Source organism: Amblyomma maculatum, chromosome 10 (assembly GCF_055883805.1).
Source record: "Amblyomma maculatum isolate TAMU_Amacu chromosome 10, ASM5588380v1, whole genome shotgun sequence".
NCBI lineage: Eukaryota > Metazoa > Arthropoda > Arachnida > Ixodida > Ixodidae > Amblyomma > Amblyomma maculatum.
Window position 1 is genome coordinate 72,999,257 of NC_139353.1, and position 25,975 is coordinate 73,025,231.

Here is a 25,975-nt window from a genome sequence, read left to right on the forward strand (position 1 = left end):
TTTGAATTTTTATTCCGCCATGAACACCGGAACGCTTGCATTGCGTGGAAGCCATGGAAATACTTTTGACACCCAACGGTTTACTGGCGTCATGGACTCCGTGCATGCGTCCACGTTTCGCCTCTTTCTAGGAAAAGGTTTGAAGGCACTCCCAGTTTTTGCGAAACTGCTGATACGCTCGTTCACCTGAGCGGAACACTCCCTGAGAAGCCAGTGACCGGCGCCTCGATAGTAGACCACCTCTGAATTATCCAACCACTCTTGATTGTACTTTGCCACTGGCGTAGTTAGGAATGCATCCTGTTCTGCCCACAATATGAGCGTTTTTACACCGATTATTCTATAAGGCAGCTTGTTCAGCTGTTCACTATCATTGTTGAAGGCTCGGTAGTAGTTGATGGCACCCGTTAGTGCGCCTAGAGAGTGAGAGAAGAAAGCACACCGAGCGTTTTAAACATGCACGCTGGCGTTCATTTAAACACGCACACAGAGACATAAAATCCAAAATTTTTTTTGCATCCCGCAATAGACACACAAAGAAAGAGCATTAGGTTATATTCAGCTGAAAGATTGCCTTCAAGTGAAAGCTGCAAAGTAAGGTAAGGGTTACTAAGCGATAGAACGTGGTCAGAAAAACTGGCCTTTATTTAATTCTAGTTTGTTTTAATATAATACATATAAGAGATATACCTAATACAACCGGCAAAAACTATTTTTTCTTGATTTCTCGCCTTAGCAACAAAAAATACCGTTTGAATTATAGAATGTGTTTAGGCAAATAAATTTAAATTAACATTCAAAATTTATCGTATATGCAGTTGCACGCTCTTATGAAACAAAACATTCCAGCTGCTGGGTAGAATTATCTCTCACATTTAGTAACAAAGCCACCGACATCACTCAGAGTTAGCCTTACAAAAAACCTAAACAGGGATGTTTTCAAGGAATCAATAAAGTATACCGATGGCCGCACGCTTATTTTTCTCCTTCTCGAAATATGCGTTACTTGCATCATGATCTGAACCAGCTTTACGACGCCCCCGCCACTTTTGACAAAACAAAAAAACTTTCATGTGATATTTAATAGATTTTTCTCAAGCCGCCTTGTGTCTATGCGAGGCGAAATAGAAATTGAAAGATTCAAAGGCGCAAGGCGGTCATGCTTACAAAATATTAGAGCAATGAAACATATAATTATTATGGTCAGACAGGCATTCGCCTCCGGAATCTCTATGCCGACAGGATGCTTCCGAATTCAGGAGTTCTTCCCAAGCTGCAACTTATGATGAAGAATGCTGCTAGCTTGCGCGTTCTTTCGCTTCTCACGCCCAGCAGAAGCAGAGAAGCACTCATGACCAATTTGTACTTCTTTCTGCTTACCTTCCAGGTTCTTTGGTCTGGCTATGAGTGCTAGCATCCAGTCCGAGCATTCCCTAAAACCTTCTCAGTAATTACCAGGGCCCATACCGCATTCTCAAGCAAACATCCCCGGTCAACTGTCTCCTCGAACCCCTTATGCTGTGCACTGACCACCATAGCCGCAACCGTGAAATAGTAAACAGCTGCATTCATCAATTTTCTAACGAAATCCTTATCGGCACTCATCTCGGAAGGCAATAGTCCCAAAACCCTGCCGACGTAGGCGGGAAGGACATCATTAAAATGAACGATTAAAACTTAGGGATGTAAAATTTCCGAAAATTTACAAGGTTGAAAAAAGGAAGAAAACAAATGTTTTTCCAGAATTATTGTAATCATCTGAAAAATGTCTGTTATTTACATTATTTAAGATGCGTAGCTGCACTGAAACAGCAGAATTTTTTGGGGGGGCTGTTTCCTGCTCGTGCATATATTGCGCTACATTTACATATTCGTAAAAACACATAATGATGGCACATTTCATGGTTCAAGAAAGTTCCTGTCATATGTTTTGCATCCTCCACCACCGCATAGGAGAGAAATTGGTCAGAGGTCGGCTATGTGCACAGGTAAAGGAAGGATAGGCTCAGGTGACACAGCCTACAAAACCTCATCATTTTTTTTAACATACAGCTCAAAATCTCTAGTTTGATGAGCAGCGCCGAAAATGATGCTAGCAGCAATTGGGAGTAGTGTGAATGAATAAAGTTCTGACCTTGTATCCGACCCTTTTTTTGTTGTTGCGCTTTTCTTTTCAGTTCATAGTTTCTTTAGATGTGATTTGTTTCTTTTTTTCTTCGCCAAATGCTACGTGCAGTTCAAGCTACCGTAATTTCTGAACTATGATCCGTACCCGCTGTGTATATCGCAACAACAAATTTCGGTTCAAACCAATTTTCTTTAGAACTGGAAGTATGCAACGGGTAAGCAAGCACTTTATTACCAAGAAGCAAAACCACGAAATTTGGTATACAAATTTATTGTAGTCCTAGAACCCATCCAAATTACTTTCAGTTAGCTGAACGCAGCCGAGAAGGCTCCCCTCTTTTTGGAGCCATCGCAAGCGTTCTAACTGTGCCAAATCTGGCCTTACATCTATAATTATGCGTATCCCGAAATCGTTATTTATTTGTATTCACTGTGTTTTGCGCATATGCTCACGAATACAAGCAGTGGAAAGCCGCCATTTTTCGCTACCGCGACAGCATTTGTCTGCACATCGAAGTTAATTCGATACCAGAGCTTATTTTGCTATGTTATTCAGTACCGTAGCCGGTTGCATGCGCCCACGTAAGGCACGTTTCCCCTCTCCCCATTTATTTCATAGACACCGGTAGGATACTAGGGTTACGACAAACTACCTCGAAAACATAACATCATGTATAGTCCGAACAGCTACATGGTGCGCATAACCTAAATTTCCGATTTTGGACATATAACCAGCGCACTAATGCGCGCCGCAAATTACGGTGTACGTTGAAGTATTTTTTCAACCAGCCTTGCGGGGAAAAGGTCTGCCCACGGTCTTTGTTTTCTTTTACCTGCAGTGATTCGTCGAGCTATTTTGTGTGTACGTTCAATTGTGCTTTTTATATTCCAGCACGTTCTCTTGTACTGTTTCAGGCCCCCAATATTTTTTCTTATAAGACGCAGGTTAGCATGTGTACAGCCTACATTTGTGCGTGTTCCAATAGTGATTTTATACACCGGTACGTTCACTTTATCTTTGTTCCTGTGAATGTTATTTTAAGATTCAAATCTTACAAATTTTCCTTACAATACACCGTCCTGTTTGTCCTATATAACTGGCTCCACAAGAGAGTGGAAGCCCGGCTATTCAAAGGGAAAGAGAAGCGAAGAAGCAAGAGTGTGGGGTGAAACATAGAAACCCATATGGTGGATGCAAGACAGGTGTTGTGTATAGGCTTCCACTCTCTTGTGGAGCCAGTTATATAGGACAAACAGGATGGTGTATTAATAAGAGACTACAGGAACACCGGAACAACTTGGAAAGTGGAAAGGACAAAACGTTTCTGGTATCACATTGCCAGTCATGTGAAATAATGAAGAAGAAGAAGAAGAAGTGCACTCCTAAGTTTGACAGTGCTAGGATTTTATATCGCCACAAAGAGAAGATAAAGAGAGAGATAGTGGAATCATATTTTATTTCAACGGACAATAAGTGTGTCAGCAAGACTTCTCTTGCTCTTTCAAGCAAAGAGGTGTCTTTGTTAAGTGATTGTTTAAGTAATTTTTTTATGCAGCAGGTGAACCCAGGGGTTGTTTCACGTGACTGTTTCGTTTTCTTCATGTTTGTTTTTTATGGGCCTTGGAGTAAAGGTCTTAGGCTTAGTTGTGAGTCAGCGCTTGTACTGCGGCTTTCTTGTCTCGTGTCGTTTGTCTTCGTGTTCGCGTTGTTTATATTAATAATGAAGAAGTACCAACTCGCCCAACAAAGTATCTTGGTTCCTCATCGCTGCAAGCGAAATTTAAACCTGTACTGGCAGAACGTAAGCACATGCAGCAGCCATGGTATTATCAGCGCACTCCTCAGACCGGTTGCATTGGTGTTCGCTGTAACTAACTGACATACAATAAAGGCAGTGAGCGAAGTGCTAGTGACAAAATTGGCGTGTGTGTGGTAAATGACGCCCTTTCGTAGCGCTGCAAACTAGTACGTTAAAGAGAAGGCTGTGCATGTCTATAGGACTGTAACAATTCTTAATGGTGTACCATTATCTTTAAATCATCATTGCCTTTTTAGACTAATTTCTGCACTTAGAAATTCTCGCTGCAGCAGCAATATATGTCCCGCAAATGTCTGAATGCTCTCAAAATGCGTCTTGGAATTAAATACCGCACAATAATTTGACACTACAGACTACAAGACCTCGACTGCTTAGTTGACCTCATGCAGCAGCGCATAAAAGTGAAAAGGTGCATAATGGAACCCGAGTGTCAGCTAAGGCTCTAAAGAGTGGCCCAACAATAATGGTGCTCGTAAGAGAAAGATCACTTTGCCCCTACGATTTCAAAATGCACGGGACAAAGATTTTAAGCTTGGTAGCACATAAAGCATAAAAAGTGTCGGTATACGTACGTTAAAGGTGCTGTGCAGATAGTAGGATATAGCAGTGAATGAATGTCGCGGCACCACTGTCAGTGAGTGCACCTGGCTGAGACACCCAGTGAGTACGGCTTGTAGTTTTACGGGCAGCCTTATAATTTGTTGCCTATTGTAAAAATATATTTTAAGGCTTCTCCTACCCTTCACAAGAAACACTCGGACATTGTTTATTCTCTTAAAGCTCACTGGCAGCTTAAGGAAGCGAAAGTAAATGGAAATTGATGTACATAATGCGGAAATGTCAGGAGACAATAGCTTTCTTTGATGACGCTCAAATACTTTCCATAAAAATAACCATGAAGGCCCAATAGAAATAGATGCTGACTTTAGGAGAACATAGCCCCTTGATTGCAAACTTCTCATACTTGATGAATTGGGAAAAGCCGCTACACAGAGAATGGGAGAAATGTTTCATTCAGTACGACGGTTGAGTAACTCACCGAGACATCACTGTACGTACCATTTTGTGAGCACATATATTTGTGCGCCTCTTCCTCCTCTTTCGTAAATCCTTTGTGAATCTTGTCAAAAAATGCAAAATCGTTCATCTTAAGATATTCCTCTGGAACAACCTGGTGTCTGAAGGGGAACGTATACCTGCAGGTATAAAAAATGGGATAAGCAGTCTTGCTTTTGTAAGCATACCTTTCTGAACGGCTGCTAAAATCTAACAAAATTAGATGCAAGCGAGTCTGTCCCTCGGACCGGCTGGATGGCGGTAAATATATGCATCGAGACCACTCCAGAAAAAACAGGTGCTCTGGTCTCCTTACCATATAATCTATTGCATTTTATGCCTATATATGGATTAGCAAACACTAATTAGCCAGTTTATTTAATTATTATCTTGAAGAACAAAGTGTCAATCTAACATTTGTAGATCGTCTTCGAAGACAGCTGGCGTCACCTTGCTGGAATCATGGAACATCTTGCTCGCCCTTTCCGATTTTGGACATGAAACTACGACAGCAGGAGCTCTGCTTTGGTCTTTGGCCTGCAGTGTTGGCCTGCACTGTGGCACTGAAGCCGAAATAACACCCCGCCGTCATGTTGAAAAAAGAAGCAGTCTACGCCTCCGATCCATCTATTGCTACATCGCGGTTTACCAGAGTATACTGTGGGGCCAGTTGGTCATGCATAGTTCAACGAAAAACGTAGCGTTAACACAGCACTAGGGATTAGCTGTACGATTCCATTCAGTCGTAAGTTGTAGATCTATTGTGTCCTTATCTCCCTAGTCCGGTTTTACCGCTAGGTGTTTCGTTAACCACATCACTGTTGCCATGGCTACCAAACGCCCCAGCTAGGCCTCCAACACTCATCATCGCCAACTCCGTTAGATTCATTGTGCCGGCCCTGGAAAGCGTGTCCGGCCAGTCGAAGCGCTAACCTCCCAAAGGTAGTTCCTCATACAAGACTCGTTGGAACAGTCATTAAAAATCTCTTATTGGAGGTTTTATTCAAAAGAACTTATAGAGGGTAACGGTGGTTGTCACCAAAACGACACCTCGTGAGGGACCGTGTCCGGCGTTTTCTGTTAGAAAATGGAGTTATAACAACAACAAAAAATGGTTGTAGGTGACCTTTACGGAAAAACATATCAGCTCTGCAAATCAAAAAAGAACGCAAGATAACTTCCCATTGCTGTTTTTATTGCTACTGTAGTATAAGAAACAACATATTTACTTAGCTTGTAGTTCTAACGCAGGCTTGCTAAGCCCATCGAATTTGTCGCGACCGTTTTTAAATATGAAATTTGAGGATCGTTTCAACGGTTTCTATAGTGCGATTACCACGTTTAGATATAGGTGTGGCCATTTTGTCAACGACTATATTTGTGAAGGCATTCTGTTGTCTTCGGTTGAGCCGCACTGCCCCCGCCCATGCACAGAAAGTGACGTGAAATGCAATAGTAGGACGCCTCTAAGTTCCTGAGCACAATGTGGAAGCAGCTACAATGATCGTGGCTCTTTATGCCTGCGTTTCCCGTGTCCTCCGAGATGCTTGCCAATCTCGGAGGCAATCACACGTTCGTACAAAATGATGTGTAACAGTGAATGAGGGATGCTGACATATACTCAGAATTGTTGCGATCATGTCGGTGCAGGTGTGAAAGGTACCCCACCACGGCGGTATGCTTGCTAGTAGTTTCTATTCGTGTACATCGTGCGCTGCACACGTTGTACTGTTCTGGCTATGTTGACCAGTAGCTTTGTTTGTGCGACTTGAATTGCAGCTGCTAAAAATGTACTTTTTCAATAAATTACTCCCATTTCAGGTGCTTCGTCTTTTCGTTTCTTCGTCTAACCTTGCTATAAGCGACTGTGGAGTGAAATACGGCTTCAACAACAGCGTCATCAGCCCGCAGCGTCTGTAAGCGGGAGTTGCATGGGAGTATTACACCACGCTCACCGTCGGTCTACACAGTAGCATGGAACCGGATAGCCATGTCGTGCTCGTTCCAGCCAAACATTAAAACTTTGCAAATACGGTCAGACGAAGACAAAATTAGTATTTTACTGAACGGTTCGAAAAGAAATGTTTTGCATGATGGACTTTGCGTCTTGGCTTGTGACTCTTATAATCAGTGAGGCTAACTCTATCAATAGTTTCGCTGCACGTAAGGGCCGCACCTAATAAAATTGAAGTTTCTTTTAATAATGCAGCTTACTGTGGCAGCCAAACACGAAAGTAAAATGTGTATACAGTGTTCTAGGAGAGCCCTACGGTCCGAGGAAGGGGGATGCGGTATTGTGTTCCCTGAGGCAAATTGATCACTCAGACATAACTTAATGCATGAGTATTGCGCATGTGTACAAAATATGTGCTTCAGAAACACAAAGATAAAGAAAGGAAATCGATGTAGCGTTTTGATCAGCAACTTCAATCCCTCTTCTGGTTCCTAGGCAGGATTCCTGGGTTAAATTATATTCTGCTCTTTGGAGTCACAAAACTCGCATTGTGGACATGAGGAGGAAACAATTGACTGATTTTGCAATGTCTTTTAAGGAAAAATACTTATTATAAGAGTGGATGAGGATTGTTCCCTCTGACTACTACAAAGGTTTGCCAATGGGTTATCATATTATATGGCTGAAGTGCTGGATGAAATGGAATGATAGTGACGATGGTGTTGAATCACTCGAAGAAAAAGATGCGCACTTCACATCATCCATACTTGCTCCATACAAAAAAAATCATGTCCATGTACTTCTAAGCTTTCGTTTTTTTCTGGGGCAAAAGAAGGGACACGTACAGCTTTGCGATTTTATTATCAGACAGCGAAAGTTTGTTGAAATATTAGTCTGAAAATATTAGTCTGAAAATATTATTAATGAAAAACATTTCTCTTTTTAAAGTCAATTAAAGCTGTTGTAAAAATTTCAATCATCTGCCTACTAACATCACTCAAGGTCACCTTTGCCACCAGTGGTCTCATGCTGCAGTACTCTGTAGAAATTTTCAATGGAATGCACTGGCGCGTATAATTCTTCCCGCGCATTGTTTCTTTTTATAGCGTTATGTATTGCCTCAGGGCATAATGTATTATATAAAAAAAGAAAAAAGTATAAAACAAGAAAGAAGACTGCCCGATGTAAATATTAAAGAGCACTGCAGAATATGCATTGGAGTAATGCAAAATCACAGATGCTGCTGTTATTGCTTTTGGTTGTTTCTAGTTGCTTAATTCACCTCTTGTTTGCCCATTTTAGTCTTTGGTACTTTAAAATTGCACGCCAATCCCTTGCTATGCTCTTTTTTCAGCTCTACTTCCGGTTGCGTGGCGTCACATTCTTGACGTCATATCCACTACGGCACCCATTTCTTTCTTTCCGCTTTCAATCCTACCTTCCTCCTTTCGCTTACGCGTGGTTCAGGTGTCCAAAGAACAAGTGTGGCAGATACTGCGCCTTTCCTTTCCTGTGAACAAGTTATTCTAATTATTTACCTAATTTTTTATTGCCTAATTACTTTTTACGTAACAACAGTACGTCACCCTCTATGAATTGACACCACTCATTAACCTCTACCGCTTCTCAATTACTCACAGCTACTGCGGACATGATTTTGCGGACACGTTTAGCCGACACGTTCTGCCGACACGGTCTGCAGACATGGCCTGCGGACACGCTCTGCGGACATGGTCTGCGGACAGAAATCTGTGAACACTGCGAAGTAATGCTTTCCCAATGATAAACTCCAGTAGGGAAGGATGATGTGGCCCCTGCGCTCAACATGCCTAGTTTGGCGTAGGACCCATTTCTGCAAGATGCCAAAATCTCGTCGGTTTCAGCGCCGAGCAAATTCACAAGTGAGTGAGTGAGTGAACTTTATTAACTGCTCGGGGATCTTTTTCTTTGCCTCTTCAGCCGAAGCTGACGAGCGGTTGGCGCCCCCAGTCCAGGGCACCACTGGCTTTCGCCAGTTTGCGAGTTCTTGTGACCAGGTAGAGCTGAGCCTCCGTGTCAGAGCTCTCCCACTGTCCTTCATTTGGGTTTTCAATTTTTTGTAGTTGATGTGAGCTGCATTCCCATGTTATGTTGTACAGGGTAGGTGTCTTCCCGCACCACGGGCACTCGTCTCTGAATGTCGTGGGATGCATCATGTGTAATACGTGTAAAATTCACAAGAGGTGGTGCATATCTGCCTCAGTATTGTGGGAGTTGAAAACAGGGCACCCTGGGTGTGGATATACGAAACTAAAATGACGCTACGTTCGGATGACAGTGGGAGTGGGGAAACCTTCGATATCCGAGATGTAAGTCCTTCCATTCGGCAATACAGAAACAAAAGTAGAGATCTGAACCAATGAATATTAGTATGGCCGCAATTTCATTCTACCGATTTTATTTAACTCTACTATCTTCATTTAGCTTTTTTACCTTAACAGTTAAACGTTATCAAATTCCACTTTGCTCTTTTTGGCAAATAATTCTTAAGAGATATGATCGCTTAAGTGAAAATATGTATTTTCAATGGGTACTAAAACACACTGTTATAAATTGTGCTCATGTAGGTGCGAGCAAGAATGGTAGCAGAACAGCACTGTATTGCATAGATACATATGAATAAGGTGTTATATGTTCTGTTGTGTATACCATTTTGTGAAGGTACACGACGTGATATGACTACTAAGGGACATTTATTACTAGAGGGCCCCTACATTTGGCTCCTGAAACCTGGCCTCACCAAAAGTTAGTCTCAGTGCGTAATCATTAATAGAATTTTCTGTTTTCTTCTCCTGTTATACGTAATAAAATTCCAATGAAACCTTGGCCTTACCAGGACATCCTCATTTGCTTCAAACTTCGGAAAAGCTGTTTTGAAAAGGCTTTAGGGTGCATGCCGTTAATGATGACCATTTTGTCGATCATCCGCTCGTAGAAGGTGGCGAAGCAGAAGGCGATCATGCCACCCCAGTCGTGTCCCACTAGAACAACTTTCTTTTTTTCAACATCTGCACCATGAAGTGAGAAAGAGGGCATCAGTCGTATCGGCAGTAGTGAGATTACTTTTATCCTCGTTTCGAGAATGCATTTGAAATATTTGTCTTTATTTATTTATTCATTTATTTATTTATTTATTTATTTATTTATTTACTTATTTATACATACTGCAGCGCAGTGGAGCTCTATAGCAAGAGTGAGTGATTAAGACATATGTGCATAAAAAAATAATGTGAAGTAATCAATGAAGGCTTACAGGCATGTATAGAAATGTTTATGCGACTTGAATGGCAGAAATTTCGATTTAATTATGCGAAAGAAATACGTGATCTCAAACGCAGCACTGAAAGAACGATATTTGTTAATTATTAGTGCAGTGCTATGACATTTCATGCAATCAGAATAGAGGGAGAGAACATTCCGTACCTCATTATTAGTTTTTGCTTAGAATATATTTCAACTTTTTATTTTATATTTTGGCATGTTTGAGATTGTTTCTTCTCTTTTAAGTTTCCCGTTTTTTTCCCGACCTTCCCGTTTTTCTGCTCTAACATATTAGCTGTGTGGTGCTGGTACTTTAGCCGCAGTATAAGCAGGTTATTTAAAATAATCAAAGATTCGGAATAATATCCAAAGGTTGGTTTTGTATTGAAAGTGAGCCTTGGTAATTCTGCATGTGGACTCATTCATGAATAACTTTTCAAGCGCCAAAACCAACGTGTATACGATATTTAGAACGAGCTCATCGTTTTTTTAGTTTTCCAGAACGCTAGCTTGTATATTGCTGGGTTTTTATTGCTTCGGAATCATGCATAAAGTGTGGGTTATTGCATTCCTGCAGTTTTCATTTCAATGATAATTTCAGTTTAGTTTTAATGGCGCTGCTGGCGGCAAAATTGCTGCAACCACTGAAAGAATCTTTTGTCAGTTTTTTTTTTTCATGGCTAGAAATCCCTTAGTTTACCGACAAAAATTGCTTTCCGCAAGTTTTTCTCCAGTAAAACCCAACTAGCTCTTTTCGTGCACGACTTTTACATTATGATTGGCACCAGCCTGCAGTCTTGCTCAATATTTGCCGATTTTGTACTAGTCTTTGCTAAAATATTTACCCAGCGCGTACTGCTAAACTTTTGCCTTCGGACTTGCACCTGAACGCATTAATGTTGATATAGAAGTTATTATATAAGTTGTATTTCTTGTTTCATTTGTTCTTGTTTCATTTTTTATCCCATGTTGATTATATGGACCCGTTACTAGCCAATGGCTATGGGTCCATCAATGTTTGTTTGTATTTTGAAAAATACGCAAAAAATAATGAATGAATTAAAGAATGAATCCTTTACCTATGATGATGTCAAGAAAAAGCTTTCTTCAAGGCAAGAAATTTTTTAGTTGTATCTTAAACTTTTGAGCGCTGAGTGGCCGTGAGCTCAGGATGACAATCAAGAGATAATAATGATTGAAGCCAGTCTGTTTGTATTCTTGGCACGCTTAATACTTTACATACAAGAACTCCGAAGGTTTTTCGTGGTTAGTTAGATTTTGAAGGCATTGGTCAAATTCAAGTGTTTGCCAGTTAAAGCATGTTCAGCTAGCCCCGCGGTATCTTCATGCGTTGAGATAATTTTACGCTTTCCCTACAAGACGAAATGCAATTGAAACGTTACGTTAACTTCTGTAAACGTTGAAAAATAATGTTGCAAATATATTTTGCAATGAGGAAATTTGCTCCAAAATTAGATACGTATTTCAAAAATTTGGAGGACGCTTAAGCTTCGCCTTCAAGAGTGGAACGCGATAGCGTTATTGCACCTCGTTCGCACCGCCCACTCATTCGCTCGGTATGCTCTTGAGTCACACAAAGACATAGTTTTCATACTCAACACTTCTGAGCACCACGCAGAAGCATGATTCCTCGGAAGCAGCTCGGCACACATCGCAGGGGACGCTTTCCCAGCAGAAGCGCTACTGCGCAGCGATCATGTCAGAGGCGTCCGGCATCAGACGCTGCACCTAGCAATCGCGCTGTGAGCGGAAAGAGGAGCCGCGTCGCCTAAACACCACTGTTCGAGTGACACACGCTGGATGTTGGAAGGGGAGAGAGCGAGAAAACTTATTAAACGCAAGGGTATTGGGGCATCCTCGCATCGGTACCCGCGCGGCCCGAAGGGGAGAACGGGTGAGCGAAGATAGTGATCTAAAGAAAGGAAAGACGCTTGATTCTACAACCCGTGAGGGTGCATGGCTAAACTTCAGGTGCGAATGGCGCGCCACGTGTCGGGGCAGCGCCGCACATTGCGAGGAGGGGTTCTTCTGTGTTTGCCGCAAGACGGCTCTGCATGTGCGCAGAGCGCAGAAGAAATGTAGCGGAAACGTACTTCGCTACTCGTGTAACTGCGACTTCTGTAAGTAACATGCTCATAATTACCGATATACACCGCAGTATAACGTTCTACGGCACGTTTGTAAGGCAACATCGCATTCACTAGAAGCGCTTTTGTACCGCTTTCAATCATAGAACTCGTGGCTAAGTGGTAGCGTCTCCGTCTCACACTCCGGAGACGCTGGTTCGATTCCCACCCAGCCCATCTTGGAAGTTGCTTTTTATTTATAAAGTGCATGCCGGGATTTATCGCTCACGGCCAACGCTGCCGACGACACCGGCTTTTCTGCGACACGAGCTCCTTAACGCTACCGCGTAATATAATGGCATTCATATCGAGCTTTCAGTAAGGCTCTAAAAAGACTAAAACTAGGCTGTTTGTGGCATCCACAGCAGCTTCTACAAAATGCAGCTTACTTAGAGCTTCAAGCAGTCCCCTTATATCTTCAACCAAGTTCAACATGAGATATTCGGCTGAATCCGCTGGTCTCGTAGTGAGTCCATGGCCCCGCAAGTCTGGGGCCACGACACTGTAATAAGGATGACGTAAGAGGGAAATGTATTATGACAGCCTCCGAAGTTGTATTTTATATCTGCAAAATTGGCCTCAACTCCGTTAATCTATTTGTCCAACAACTGTGCGTATGTAGTCCCACATTCAGTAAAACTGATTAGGGGATCCTGCTTCCGAGCGTCTGTGCCAGGTCGCATAATGCGCATGGGAGATGTGGGGCTTATGTCTTGCTGTCATTTCACCGAAGGGTGTTAACATTACGTGTGGCTAAAAGCAGCAGTGACGCCACACACCCCTTTCCCCGCTTCCGCTTTCCCCATTATAGGTTCATTGCTCGCAATAAATTTCTACCCTGAGAACTCCTGACACTACGCTCCTTGTTTCCCAGCGATGTCCCCTCTAGTGCTGCTGACGCTCTGAGCCTCGATTTTATTGTGGCCCCCTTCCTGCATTCGAGCCAAAAGCTTCTGCTTTCAATGTATGAAAGAGCACCGAACAAGTGTGAATGGGGAGCTCCAGTTCAGTAGCCGAGCCAGTGTTTCGACACGTTGACTTGTCTTCGTCTGGGCGGTATAGGAGCCCAGACGAAGAGTAGTCCACTTGTCGAAACGTTGGCTCGACTCGCAAACTGAGGCTCCTCCTCTACTCTTGTTCAGTGCTCTTTCATACTCTGTAACTATCTTTTTTCTCTAGCTCTACCCTGTTTTCAATGTAGTCACTCCTTGGCTTTTTCACATATTACCAGAGTCTAGGTGGCGCATTCTTCTGCTATCATTATCATCTCTTTCTATCAAGGAAGAGATGGTAATCCGACTTCCGTTCAACAGGACACTCAGCTCTGTATACTTAAACAGAAAGTGCTGCTGCCTGAAGCGTAGCCGCCATCTTGGGAAAACTGTAGCCATTCCGAGGCGGCGGCACAATGCGCAGGTTGAGGAAGTGTAATCCCATTACCCAGCGCCCCGTGCTAAGAAAGCGGAGATTTTGTTTCATATGGGGACACCTAAGGGTCTACGAGAGTGTAATACAACCGTTAAAGAAACATCGTTGCTTCTACAGATTTGTGTCATTAGAGTCAAAGAAGACTTATCTCTTTTATTGCTTTATTTATATAGCATTTAAAGGAGGTTTTACCAATATCTGCATTGTCACGTGGCCAATGCAGCTGATAGCTTGGCAATGTCATGTAGCCTCACAATATCACCAATGAATCAGCGCTCAACCATGCAACCTGCCCATTGCTTCAGCAGCTGCCAGTCCCGATGACACGCGGTCTCCACGTCACACACCTGGTCGACCAGTCACCAGTCAGTCATCTCACGTGAGCTGGTAACTGAACCTTTAGAATAATCAAGCTATTTAAAGAGAGCACTCAAGTCATTGCCTTTTTGTCGTTATCCGAATCTGGGGATTTCTACACATGTGTATCATAATGTTATCGGATCATAAGTTGTTATTCTCAAGAGCTAAGCAAGTGTCACCTCCTTGATGATCGAATTAACTCAAAGGAATGACACTAAAATAAGAACGAAGAATATCGAAAAAGCTGTTCTATTTGAAATCAAAAGATCGGAAAAGTTTACCGAGCTGCAGCGTATAAGTTTTCACTCATTCTAGATTATTTCACAGCGAGACAATTTTCACGGGTAGATTTGCATGTTCCCTTTACCTCAAGTCTGACTATTTGTAGCGGACGCATTACCACATCTGCTTCAAAGAAAAACATCGTAAGATGCATACTAACCAAAATTCTTTACCAAGAGTTGGTATTTGTCTATTCCAGATATACCAAAAATCCAAGAAACCATGCAATAAAAGGAGCATAGTGTCATGTTCATCGTTTGAATTGCAGCCTGTTGTCACGTAATGGACTCTAATAGACTGCAAGGAAAATGAAAAATGGCAATTACGCATTACTTTGTTGACTCGGAGCCAACATTAACATTTGAACAAAGGACAAAATTTTATTTTGACTTCATTGCTATAGCCTTAAGAATGGGTAATCAGAAAATTACATTTGCAATTTTTGTCTACTGGGTGAGTTGAGATGCGCATGCGCCATTCCTTTTTGCACAGTCGCTTGTAAATGAGGGGTAATGTTACATTTGAGGATTTCTTTCCTTGCACCCTCTAATTCCCTGAAGGTGCTGGCCTGATAGTCGGCAAACAATACACATAGTTGTGCTACCTGGGAGAAATGCTGGATGACAAGACCAAAAAATAAAATGTATTCCCTAATAAAGGGATCATAGAAAATTAAAATTTGCTAAAATATCTAATTTAAAAAATATTTCTTTAGTCTCGGGTAATTTAGTTTGTATAGAAGAGCAAAATATTAATGCACTTTCATTTTTACTCTCAACAAATTAGCCTCGTACCTTCGTTCCCTAATTTACACCGGTTACCCAAATACTCATGGCTTAAGGCTGACCAAGCCCCCCCCCCCCCCCCCCCCCCACAAAAAAGTGATAAATAAGGAGAGGTAAAGCGAAATCAGAGTTACTCGAGGGCACGAAATAAAGGATAAAAGAATACACACTGTTCACCTATTGCGGATGGTAAATTTAACCTTAATTACCGTTCTTACATTCCCAGTCAAAAAAATCTACAGCACCGTGTCAAAAATACGACAAAATATTCTGTAGTTCAGTCATAAATGTCACATTATCTATATCTGTTTAGTACTTTTCAGTGGTTCTGCAAATTTTTTGCATTATTTTTGTAGTCTGTAGTTTTACAATACTTTTCGATTATACCGACAGAAAACTCTAATGTTACTACAGAAAGTTCCGTCGGCACAACAGGTTTTCTGTCGAAACACGACCAGAATTTCTGCCCGAACAGCAGAAAACGTTCTGTATTTTTTTCTGACTGGGTTGTCTCGCCAAATAAGGCAGTGGATACCGCCCCCCCCCCCCCTTCCCCAGAACGCTTTCAGGACAATAACAAAACTAGACGTTAAAGTGACCAAATTAAAGCGGAAATAAGTTCTATATAAGGCTGTACTTTACTCGAAGAGCACCATATATAAAATGAAACTGATGTCCTATAATTAGTGCACTCCTAGTGACAGAAAACAAAATAAAAATGTTACATAAAGACCCCCTGACATCGAGACATCGCAGGAAACCAGAGTGGTGCTAAACAAAAGCATTATGACACTCCAAGAAATAATATCGGAACTGGTTACAATCTTTCCTGAATACAATTCAAACAAGCCGATTCATACACTCATGTTTCGTCTAATAAAAAACGGGTTATATCATTTCTGTTGTTGCTAGTTGAAGCAACAATACAGTACAGGTTCCTTCTCAACACAAAAACATTTATTACTATTCTGGGTATGAAAGACGTGTTCAAAGGACAAATGTGGCGAGTGCTAGTAGTTTGAATTAGTTTCTCCAAAATGTTTAACGGCAATAAAATTGGAAATCTAGCTCTGATCTAAAAAATGTGGCCTCTTGATAGCCGTTATAATATTGTTAAGGTTTATTGTATTAGGGCGATTGTATCTGGAGGTATATGGCTTTTTTGTTATGAACAAATAACTTTGGAAAAAGAAAAGTTCTGTTTTTCTCGTGACATTGCAATGACAGCACAAGAGTAATAAGGATATTGTTGAGGGAAAAGAAAACTATATATTGTTTTAGGTCACTTACGGCATGTCTGTTCCTTTTGGGGTCCTAAAAGAAATAAGAGAACAATAATGCTAGCAGTGTTTCTCAGTCGGCTCTATTGACCTCATTCATTCATTGCATATACCCAGAATGCAGGGCAAAAAGCAAAAAGCGTTTTATGAAAATTCGAGAAATTAACTATAATAAGTAAAAAAATAACAGTGGAGCGTTCAATGAACGCGTGCTTATAATATAGAAAGAATTCTAAATGATCAAACTTACAGTACATGTTCAGGTTTTAAAGCTTTTTCCAGAGTGCTAACAATTTTTAAAAACCTCATATGCACGAATTAGAGGTGCTTTTAAACATAAAATCAAATAATAAATCAGAAGCGTTGATCCGTAAGTAGTTATAAAAATTTTAAATTGCACTGAGGTATATTAAAGAGCCTGTCAGCCTTACGTTTGTAGCATTTTAAGGTTTTTCAGTATTGAGGTCGCCTTATCTATACGGAAGATCATATGCCGGCAGTTCGTTACTCTCTTACTGATGAAAATTGCATACCTTGTTCTAAAATAGTATCCGTCAGATATTCTGTGGAGAATTGATACATTGAACATATAAAGAATTTGGCAAGCTAACATTAGGATAGAATGAATTAGAATTAGAATTCCAATAAATGGTATGTTTGTATCCTATACAAGCATTTAAATATATTTCTAGTACCATTAGGTTACAGAAATGTAACAGGTAGTCTGTAAGTTGATGTAAATAGTTGTTCTTTAAAAACGAAATTTGCAACATTGATTAGGACAGTGAGACTATTTAATTTCAGCCACTATTACCTACATGACCCTTGTAATCTAAGCCGTAAAAAATTATCACGGAACGCTATATTTCGACGTATATATGTAGGGCAAGTGTTTTTCAGTAAAGTATTGCATTAATTGCATATACAGGTTTTGTAATGTAAAGCTAATGCAATGGGGGGAGGGGGGGGGAAGAAACATCGCCCTTGAATAAAAATGCTGCTGTTTCGAATCTACAGTACATGGAGCACGCCTTTTTGTTCTAACTGCATTCAGGTCTTTCCTATCTGTAATATGAAGCATCAGTAGTCTTTACGAAAGCACATCAGATTCACCTGCCAGTCTGCAAATATCATGGCTGCAAGGTCTAATTAAGCAATGCGCGGAAAATATCCTAAGGTATCGGTATGCTCCGCCTACTTATTGCGTCCGCACATGTTTATTTATTTATATGTTTCGTTTATTATTTCAGATAGCAGTTGTCTAGAACATATACATAGCATTAGTTAAAATATGGAGTTCACGATTTTGTTGCTCAAGAATAGCGCAAACATGGGTATAAGTTTAAGCTCGCAAGTTTCAGGTATATGTTTTTCTATATATTAAAAGTGATTTAGTTAATTTATGAGCCCATTTCACCAAAGTGCTAAATGCGAAGTACGGGAAAGGTTGTTATTAGGGAAGGTGTCAATGATAACCAAGCTTGATAATCTTCAGAATCTTGATTCAGCACCAGAGGTTACTGAGGTTTTATAGATAATTTATAAAATACCAACAACTAAATCTTAGTTTATACTGTTCTTTGCGCAAAACTCTACAATTGATCTCATTTTTCATAAAAATTTATAATTTTTTATGAATTTTTATCGGTATTTTACAAAATAATAAAAAGGATCATACCTTGAATGCAGCAGAATTAAATTTAGAATATATCTTGTATCCAATCAGCAGAATTGCTGTGTTAAGGAAGCCGTACAAGCTAAGCGAAGGCTTCAAGTTTATACGCTGGTGCGAAAGACCTCTATACCTCACGCCGCAGAAGTGGAAAAATAAAAAAAAAGGTAAGATGTATGCAATTTAAATTCATTTTACTACTCTGTGCTTTTGTAAATTCACGAGTAAACGGTTTTTGATATGAGTGCTCAGAACCTAAAACAACAAGTTAAATCAAGCATTTGATCTTCTTGATTGCTTTGACTTTCTCGCCCACGTTATTGAATTGAGAAACCTGCTGCCAATTTCACAAAGAAATGAATTAACGTTTTAATGTAGGAGAGATGCATTATTGCTTCATCCGCGGTGGGGCTAATAACTGCCCCTCTTTGTCTTCTGTGTTGAGATCTTCAACTGCTATCTTCGCATCCTTCGTAGTCAACAAGAAACAACAAACGAAGGAAGTATTGGTATAACGCTACAAGCAGTCAGAGTTATGAATCAGCAGCTTAGAAATAAGGCCTAAAGGGTGCATTTTACTCATTTTGATTCATGCATTGGCGCATTAAGCCGCAGTTTGAATTGCGCATATTATTTGCATTCAGAATTTGTGTGATTTTTTGGACGCGATTCCATCTCAGAGTTCTTAAAAAAAATGAAGCCTATAGATGATCTCATATTAAACAAAACTTGACTTACTTGTTTCCTTAGATTTATTCTTGAAAAAAAAAACAGCAAGCATTATTTACGTTATATTCTACCGATTGTGATTTCCGGAAGTACACCAGCCATAGAACATTTTCATCATAAATATATTGCTTATGAAAATATAATTTGGGCAGCATCATTTTGTTATGTTAAAAGGAGATTAAATATTCCAAATCAGTAGAATATTTATAGCAAAACCGTTTTCTTAAGCAGTCGAAAGCCTTACAATATTTAGTCACAATAATGGCCTGTATTTCTTAACTTGTATAGATGTGAAACATGTGCAGACAGTTTTGATGTAACCATAATTTTTTTTTAAGACATAAGAGTAATTGTTATCACCTAACCTTTTCAGAAAATTATCGGTTCAGCGCATGTACGACGAGGACAAGAGGAGACACAGACACGGCGCTGAAACGACGCTCTCGTCCTCATCGTATATGTCCTGCACCGATAATGCCTAACCAACATGCCCAAGCGTCTATCCATTTCAGAACTCTTAATAATGAGCGAGAAATGTATCTGGAAAGACTTTGCTGGGTGCACTGTGAAAAAAGCAATGTTAGAATCTTTCTATTGCGTTTTTCATTGCACTTTTTGAAACCTTTACGGTGTTGCAGGCTGAAGGCAAGGACCCGTTGTATAGCTAATGTGCAAATTGGGCGCCGCCCGTGTTTCTAGTAACTTAAAATCGTACGGGCACTTACGCACTTTGCGTGGTAATGGACGTAGCAAACACATTATTACCAAACGTTTTTCGACTTTCGTTGTCTGTGTTTTACCTTCCTCATTTTTTGCGAATAGCCGAGGTCAACACCTTTGCAGAGAATTCCTAGTTTGGTAGAGGGCAGTTGTCGGAAATCCAGCTGCCGCTGGTTGTCTTAATAGTTATATGAAATTACCGCACTTTCTTTCAGGCGATCTACATTATGGGCGGAAGCAGCTACTCCACATGCATCATCTCTCTAAACGACTTAAATTGCACTCTTAATGTGACTAGAAAACAGGCGACAATCTTAGAAGTACTTCTTACGGTCTATATGTTGTAAAAGGCGCTTGTTGCTGACGTACTCTAAAGGTGCACATGTCGGCATGAACACTACCATATACGACACCGTCGACCGCCACAACGCAGTAGATACATAAAGTGGACTGCAGAGTCATGAACATTCAAGGGAGATTCGAGTTTTGCGTTGGTTGGTAGATGCAGGAAAAACGTCAAGGCCACAGCAAGAGCGTTGTCACGTTGTTCCGTCTAGAGACCCGCATTAATAAACCATCGGTCACAATTCATGAGCTCATGTGCTACTCCCGTCGTTAGGAGATGCCGTCTCAAAGTAGTGCGGAGTACAACGGAAATGAAAAAAAAAAAAAAAAAATGCCAGTAGCAACATTAAAGTATTTTTCGACATGAGCTCGGGCAGTGCTTTGCTTGTTACTTGCACCAGGTGCGCTAGAGCTCTAAACTTCAACAGGCAGAAGTTTCCAGAAATCAGCACGAAAAAAGCGCATAATAGAGATATAACTTCCACAAAATCCGGAACTGCGACGCCATATGCAAACGCTCCTTACTGGAGAAAGAAGTCAGCATGTCCTCAATCAATAAACTTTTCGGTACATGGGCCATGATTTCAGCCACCCTTTTCATTTTCGTTTTTTGGTTTTCAAATTCTTTTTTTTTTCGAAATATTTTGAAATTGCGCGCACGTATTATATTTTTCTAACTTATTGATTCACTTTACAATGCTAACCCTAACATTTACTTTAAGCCTTCCAATATTACTTAAATTCCATACCCTTTTGCCTTGATTACGTATCCTGTCATTTTATTTACTTATTTTTGTCATACCCTTTATCGACATTGATTGAGGTAACAAGTTCCCGGGAGTATGTCTAGAAAATGTTTGTTCCCGCTAAACAAATGCACAAGCCTGTAATATAACTCAAGGTTGTAGTTTGCTTTGACGATGTATGACACTTTTGTTTCGTTGTCAGTCTTGCTTTTCCGGCCTCAAAAACTGAGCATTGCACATTACTTGCAGGCTGATTCGTTCGCGCTCACAGTGTCATCATTTGTTTCAGGAAAGGCTTTTAAACATTTATTAAAAAAAAAAGCATCACGAAAGAGCCCAACCTCAACTCGACATGCACAGGTATCGCAAAAAGTACACTACATTTTGTGGTTAACAGAGTTAATGTCGAGCATGAATAAAAAGCGATCTTTTAAATTTCCTCCTTTTGTACAAGCTCTTCTGACAGGCAGAGAAAGAGAGAGAGATTTTAATGGCAACAGGAGATGGCTTCCTGGTGATGAGCCTAGCATGGTATTCCTGATGAGGGGTGAGGGATCAGGGTGACAAAGTTGGGAGGGGAAGGGAAAATTAATGAAAAAGAAAGAATCGCTGTCGCCCTTTCACATGCAAACAATCCCACACAGATGAGTTTTAAAGTGTCTCGATCAACCCTGTGTCCTTGAGAAAAGTTAATAAGGCCTTTGTAGCTCCCTCAGCCGATTACCTGTCGCCGCAAGGACCGAGTACATGTTCAAAGCGCAAGGTTGTGCCTTTAGCTAAGCCTAAATTATGTTCTGACAGGTAGGTCATGACGAAGAAAGGGCGATAATTGTCCTCAAAGTCAGTTTTAAAACATGGGAGGCGCCCATGAACCTTCCAGAACTTTTCTAGTCGAGTGGTGTTTAGGGGTGTACATACGGAACTCCAGTAAATGTGTCTGTATATAAAACATTTGCCTTCTCGTTTATATAGTAGGAAATACATGTTTTTTACATTGAAATGTTGAATGGCAATCGTATCCGTTCATTGAATAAATTGCAACTGATGAGTGGCAGCGAAAAAAACGAGATTCAAGGGGCTAGGAAAATATGTTCTTTCAAAAACTTGCACAAAAGAAGAAGAGTACTGTGTGCTAAATTTTATAAGGGTGCCAGTTACAGGTTTAAGAAATGAAATATACAGCCGCAGCACTCAGGCTGTAAGCCCTTTTTCACGTGGATCAAAGAGTGGTGAAGTGTAGTAAAATTTGCGTCACCCACCGTCAAATTGACATATCGATGGACTCCAAAGCTGTGGTTATAGAACACTGGCGGTTCGGCACGATGACGGGGTATCAGTATTTTTTGTCCATGCAGCGCGACCTGTATTTTAACATACGCCTGCATCCAAATCCACATACTGGCTCCTATGGCGAGGACAATGAGCTTCCCAAGAGCTCGTGGTACCATCGTGCTGGAAATATACTGCGACTTTGGTCGTCGGCCTCTGAAAATAAGAAATTGCGTCCTTCTATTTGGCGCGGTCACGAGTCTTTGTGATCAATGAATCAAAAACAAAATAGTCCATCAGTACAAGATGGAATAAAGTGGGAAATGCAGAGGGGCCCGATTGAAACACGAAGAGCGCTATGCATGATTCCGCGTCCGTCATTAGCGTGCATGGGCTCCTCCAGCTCTGCAAGCAGAATTACCGGCTGCTTTGCATTCTCTGTACCCGCACCTAAAACAAGGAGATTGAATGCGGGGACACATTCAGTAGTGAAATGAACGACGTGAACATCGCTAGAATGCGGCTGTCGTAAGTGATGAGGCGTGCCATAGTTCCGAATGCTTCTACTGCCTTTCATGCTTTCATCCCACTTTCGGTTAAGGCATAACCTACAAACGTATGCCATACGCAATGGCGTCAAAGGCCTCGTGCTTCAAAAAGTTCAGTTTTGTCGCACTGTTAAGGAAAATAACGCGCATGTCTCTGGCCGGCAGCCATTGCACAGCTAAGTTGTGGGGTTATAATTGGTCGGAGCGATTTGACGCCACTAGACGACATGACATGGCCGAATTGTCAGGGACTCCCGATCGGGAATGTTCTTTCTAGTGGAAATTGAACCCATCGGTAGCGAAGTGTGAAACGCGCACTGCGTTCATTTCCAGTGGTCTTGAACGCCGTGCGGCACCTTACGAATTCACGGTAATAACTAAGTGCTACATTTTTAACGCAGGGGCATATCTGTATCTTGCTTTAGCAGATAGCAAATGATATGTAGCCCTGGTGAACACAAAGTGGGAGCCGCAGACCATAGTAATTAAAGCTATGGCATCATACTCTTAAAGGCTCGCCTTTAGTGTCGTCCCATTTAAAATTTCAAATCGCATCTTTTCCTGAACGCCATCCAAGCTTTAGAGGAACATTTAAACTCATGCTTCAATTAGGATTACATTTTTTGTTGTTTATTGCATGCAGCATATTTATTTCATCTATTTGGCCGTTATTAATGCCACGATTTGTGTTATTTACTTTTAACAGTTCAGGGTAGCATACATTAAGTTCTCAGTTCTATGACCAAAGAAAACATCACCATTCCGCTTGTAAAAAGAGAAACGCTAGTCGTTCATTGTTATCGTACAAGACGGAATAAAGTAGGGGTAAAAGAGAATTTGTTAACAGTTTAAAGAGCGAATGATGCCTGAATTCAGCGACCTAATTGATTAATAGACCATGGTGTTTAAAGCGGCTGCGTTCCTAATTCTTCGGTGTAGCAAGGACACTCACCTGATCTTTGCGTATCCAAATCCAGTTCGACTGTGTGCAGCACAAGTTGTTTGAGTCCCGAGCTAATTATTGCTTGGATGTGCACTGATTGTTTCCCTGACTACCTATACTCTGAAAACCACAGCAGAGCGATGTCACGGGAGATAAGGAGGTATTTCAAAATATATAGTTCCATAAAATGTAAACCAAAAATAACGATTTTGAGCTGTTCACTAGCAAGCCTCAGACGCCGTAATGCTACATGTATATCGTTTCCGTCCACGTGAACGCGCAGACCACTTGTGTCCCTTCTTCTAGGCATAAAGGCCCGACGAGAAAGAAAGAGCAGACTGAACTGTAAGCCATCGATGCAGACACACAAGCATTGTTCTAGCCGCTGAAACTGTTACCGTTCTTCCCATACAGGTGACATTTGAAAGCATTTTGGTCATTTTTTTCAGCACGTGCCCCACAAAACACCGAACGTTTGACACATCTGTGCACAATAAACTTATTGTTTGCTGATTTGGTTGCCCTCAAAATATTCCTTCACACAGGAGAGGGGTTGAAGAAGAATGCACACGAGAAGCGACTCTTGAACTGCAGGAATATCGCGGGCGCAAAACTAGAATGTTTTACAGTCAACCTGCGCTATTTCTAGAAATCTGTCATAGGCGCATATTGCAATGAAAGAGGCGAATAAAACTAACTGTAGTTGTAAAAACCATGTTTGGTGTTTTTAACGCGCCCTCGCGTCCGCGTCTTCGGGACTTCGGTTCCACGTAACAACAATAGTAGAACGGGCTTGCTTCATTTTATGAACAGTTTTAAAATTTATGTACCACTTAGGCCAGCATTCATGTTTCATTACTTTCCTGTTTGAACGCCGAAAATTGCCGCTAGGGCGATGTGTTAAAATGTCCCCATACTGATTCTTAAAAGTGAGCAAAATGTTGGCCTAATGAATCCTCTAAAATACCGGTGAAAAATTACCAGTAAATGCATTACATACTATCGTACTTCGAAAGCTATATTTGGTTACAGCATCAAGCATCTGCTATATTTTTCCAAAACTGTGTGTGGAGTTTTTCCTTCAATGAGGAATGAGCAGAATATTGTTAGGTGTCAGGGAGGTCGAGCCGCTTCATGATCCCACCGCTGCCACCCCCTATCGGTGCCCCTCGAACCATCCTTTGCAAGTACGACATCTCACCGCAACCAAAAAACCACGGTAGCTTTTGTAACCCCTGTATCAGATCTCCGAGTCCAAGAGATGAGCTGAACGTAAGCTAACCTTATACAGGCATGGTACAAGTCTGCACAATATCGGTACGAGGGCCGAAATTCACTGGTCACACTGACTCCCTTCGCACAGCGCCGGTCAGAGTGGTTCCGCCACATCACCTACGGCTAGCAGCTCATCACTCAAGGGACGCTCAGGATGGTCTCCATCGACAACCAGCCGAGAACCTTCTTTCATATGCCAGGAAGCCGCTGGCAATGTCCAACTCGGAAGCAGCAGTTGGCGGCAGCCCAAGAAGCCCAATAGCAAGCGCGTTGGTCTTCTATCTCGGATCTACGGCGGCGGTGGGAGGGGGGGGGGGGGAGCATGCTCCTCAACTTCACTGACGAGGATGTTGAGGCGCCATAGTGTCTGGCTGGCCGAACCTGTCTATAAGCCTGTTTGACGCCGAGGCTTTTCCTCAACACGCAGTCGGACGCGGACCAGCACCAGGGCATATAAAGGGGTGTCCGGCTCTCGCCGGCAACCGGTCGGGTCATGCCGTCGGCCGCAGCAGGAGCAGCCCGAACCGTGGCTAAGAGCCGGGTCTTAACAATACATAAGAACATCTACACTGCCAGAACTGGAAAGAAAGTACGGTTTTAGAAAGGTTCATATATAGCCAAAGTACCAGATCGCGCAGCCATTAACAGCCCGATTTAAGAGACATGGGATGCTCGGACAATGGTGCAAAAATTTGGAAACTCCTGACCTTCGTTTTCTGTTTGGGCTCACGTAAATGTATGGTACTTATCAGCGGAGATGCAACTTAGCGGTGTAAAATGAAATCGGGAATTTATGAGTGCACTCGGAAGAGAAAACGTTTCGTTCAGATACTTGCGGTCTTCAACGTGCGGGGACGGATATCATGTTTGGCTGAGGTATGGCGCTGATAGGTACCTTAATAAGGTGTTAACGCTTACAGTAACCTTCCAGAATTCCCATGGTGCTAGCGTAATTTTTCAGCCAGGGGAAGAGGCAGTGGCGATATTGAATAGGGTCAAAGCATCGAAGTTTAAAATCTAAGCTGTCGGAGTGCCTGACATTATAAAACTGAGTCAAGCATGTGGGTGCATGCATGCGCCGTTCAGCAAGGCTTGTTCATCCGTTTCCAAAATCGACATACGCGTCGCATGGAGAACCCGTTACAAAAGCACTAGAGAGCTTTGGCGGCGTTAGGTGGTGCCGTCGCGT

At 41.6% G+C, this 25,975-nt stretch overlaps 1 protein-coding gene across 1 annotated transcript; it reads right to left on the bottom strand.

Annotated features, from left to right (window-relative positions):
* LOC146176790 (epoxide hydrolase 2-like) lies at positions 1-23,812 on the bottom strand. The gene is made up of 7 exons (XM_084581042.1): positions 23,521-23,812; positions 22,011-22,236; positions 14,635-14,771; positions 12,794-12,906; positions 9,830-10,004; positions 5,007-5,143; positions 1-416 (listed from the first exon to the last, which is right to left on the bottom strand). Exons 2-7 carry the CDS (start codon positions 22,197-22,199, stop codon positions 10-12), a joined length of 1,158 nt encoding a protein of 385 aa, XP_084437168.1. The 5' UTR covers positions 22,200-22,236; positions 23,521-23,812; the 3' UTR covers positions 1-9.
* Positions 23,813-25,975: the final 2,163 nt, after the last annotated feature.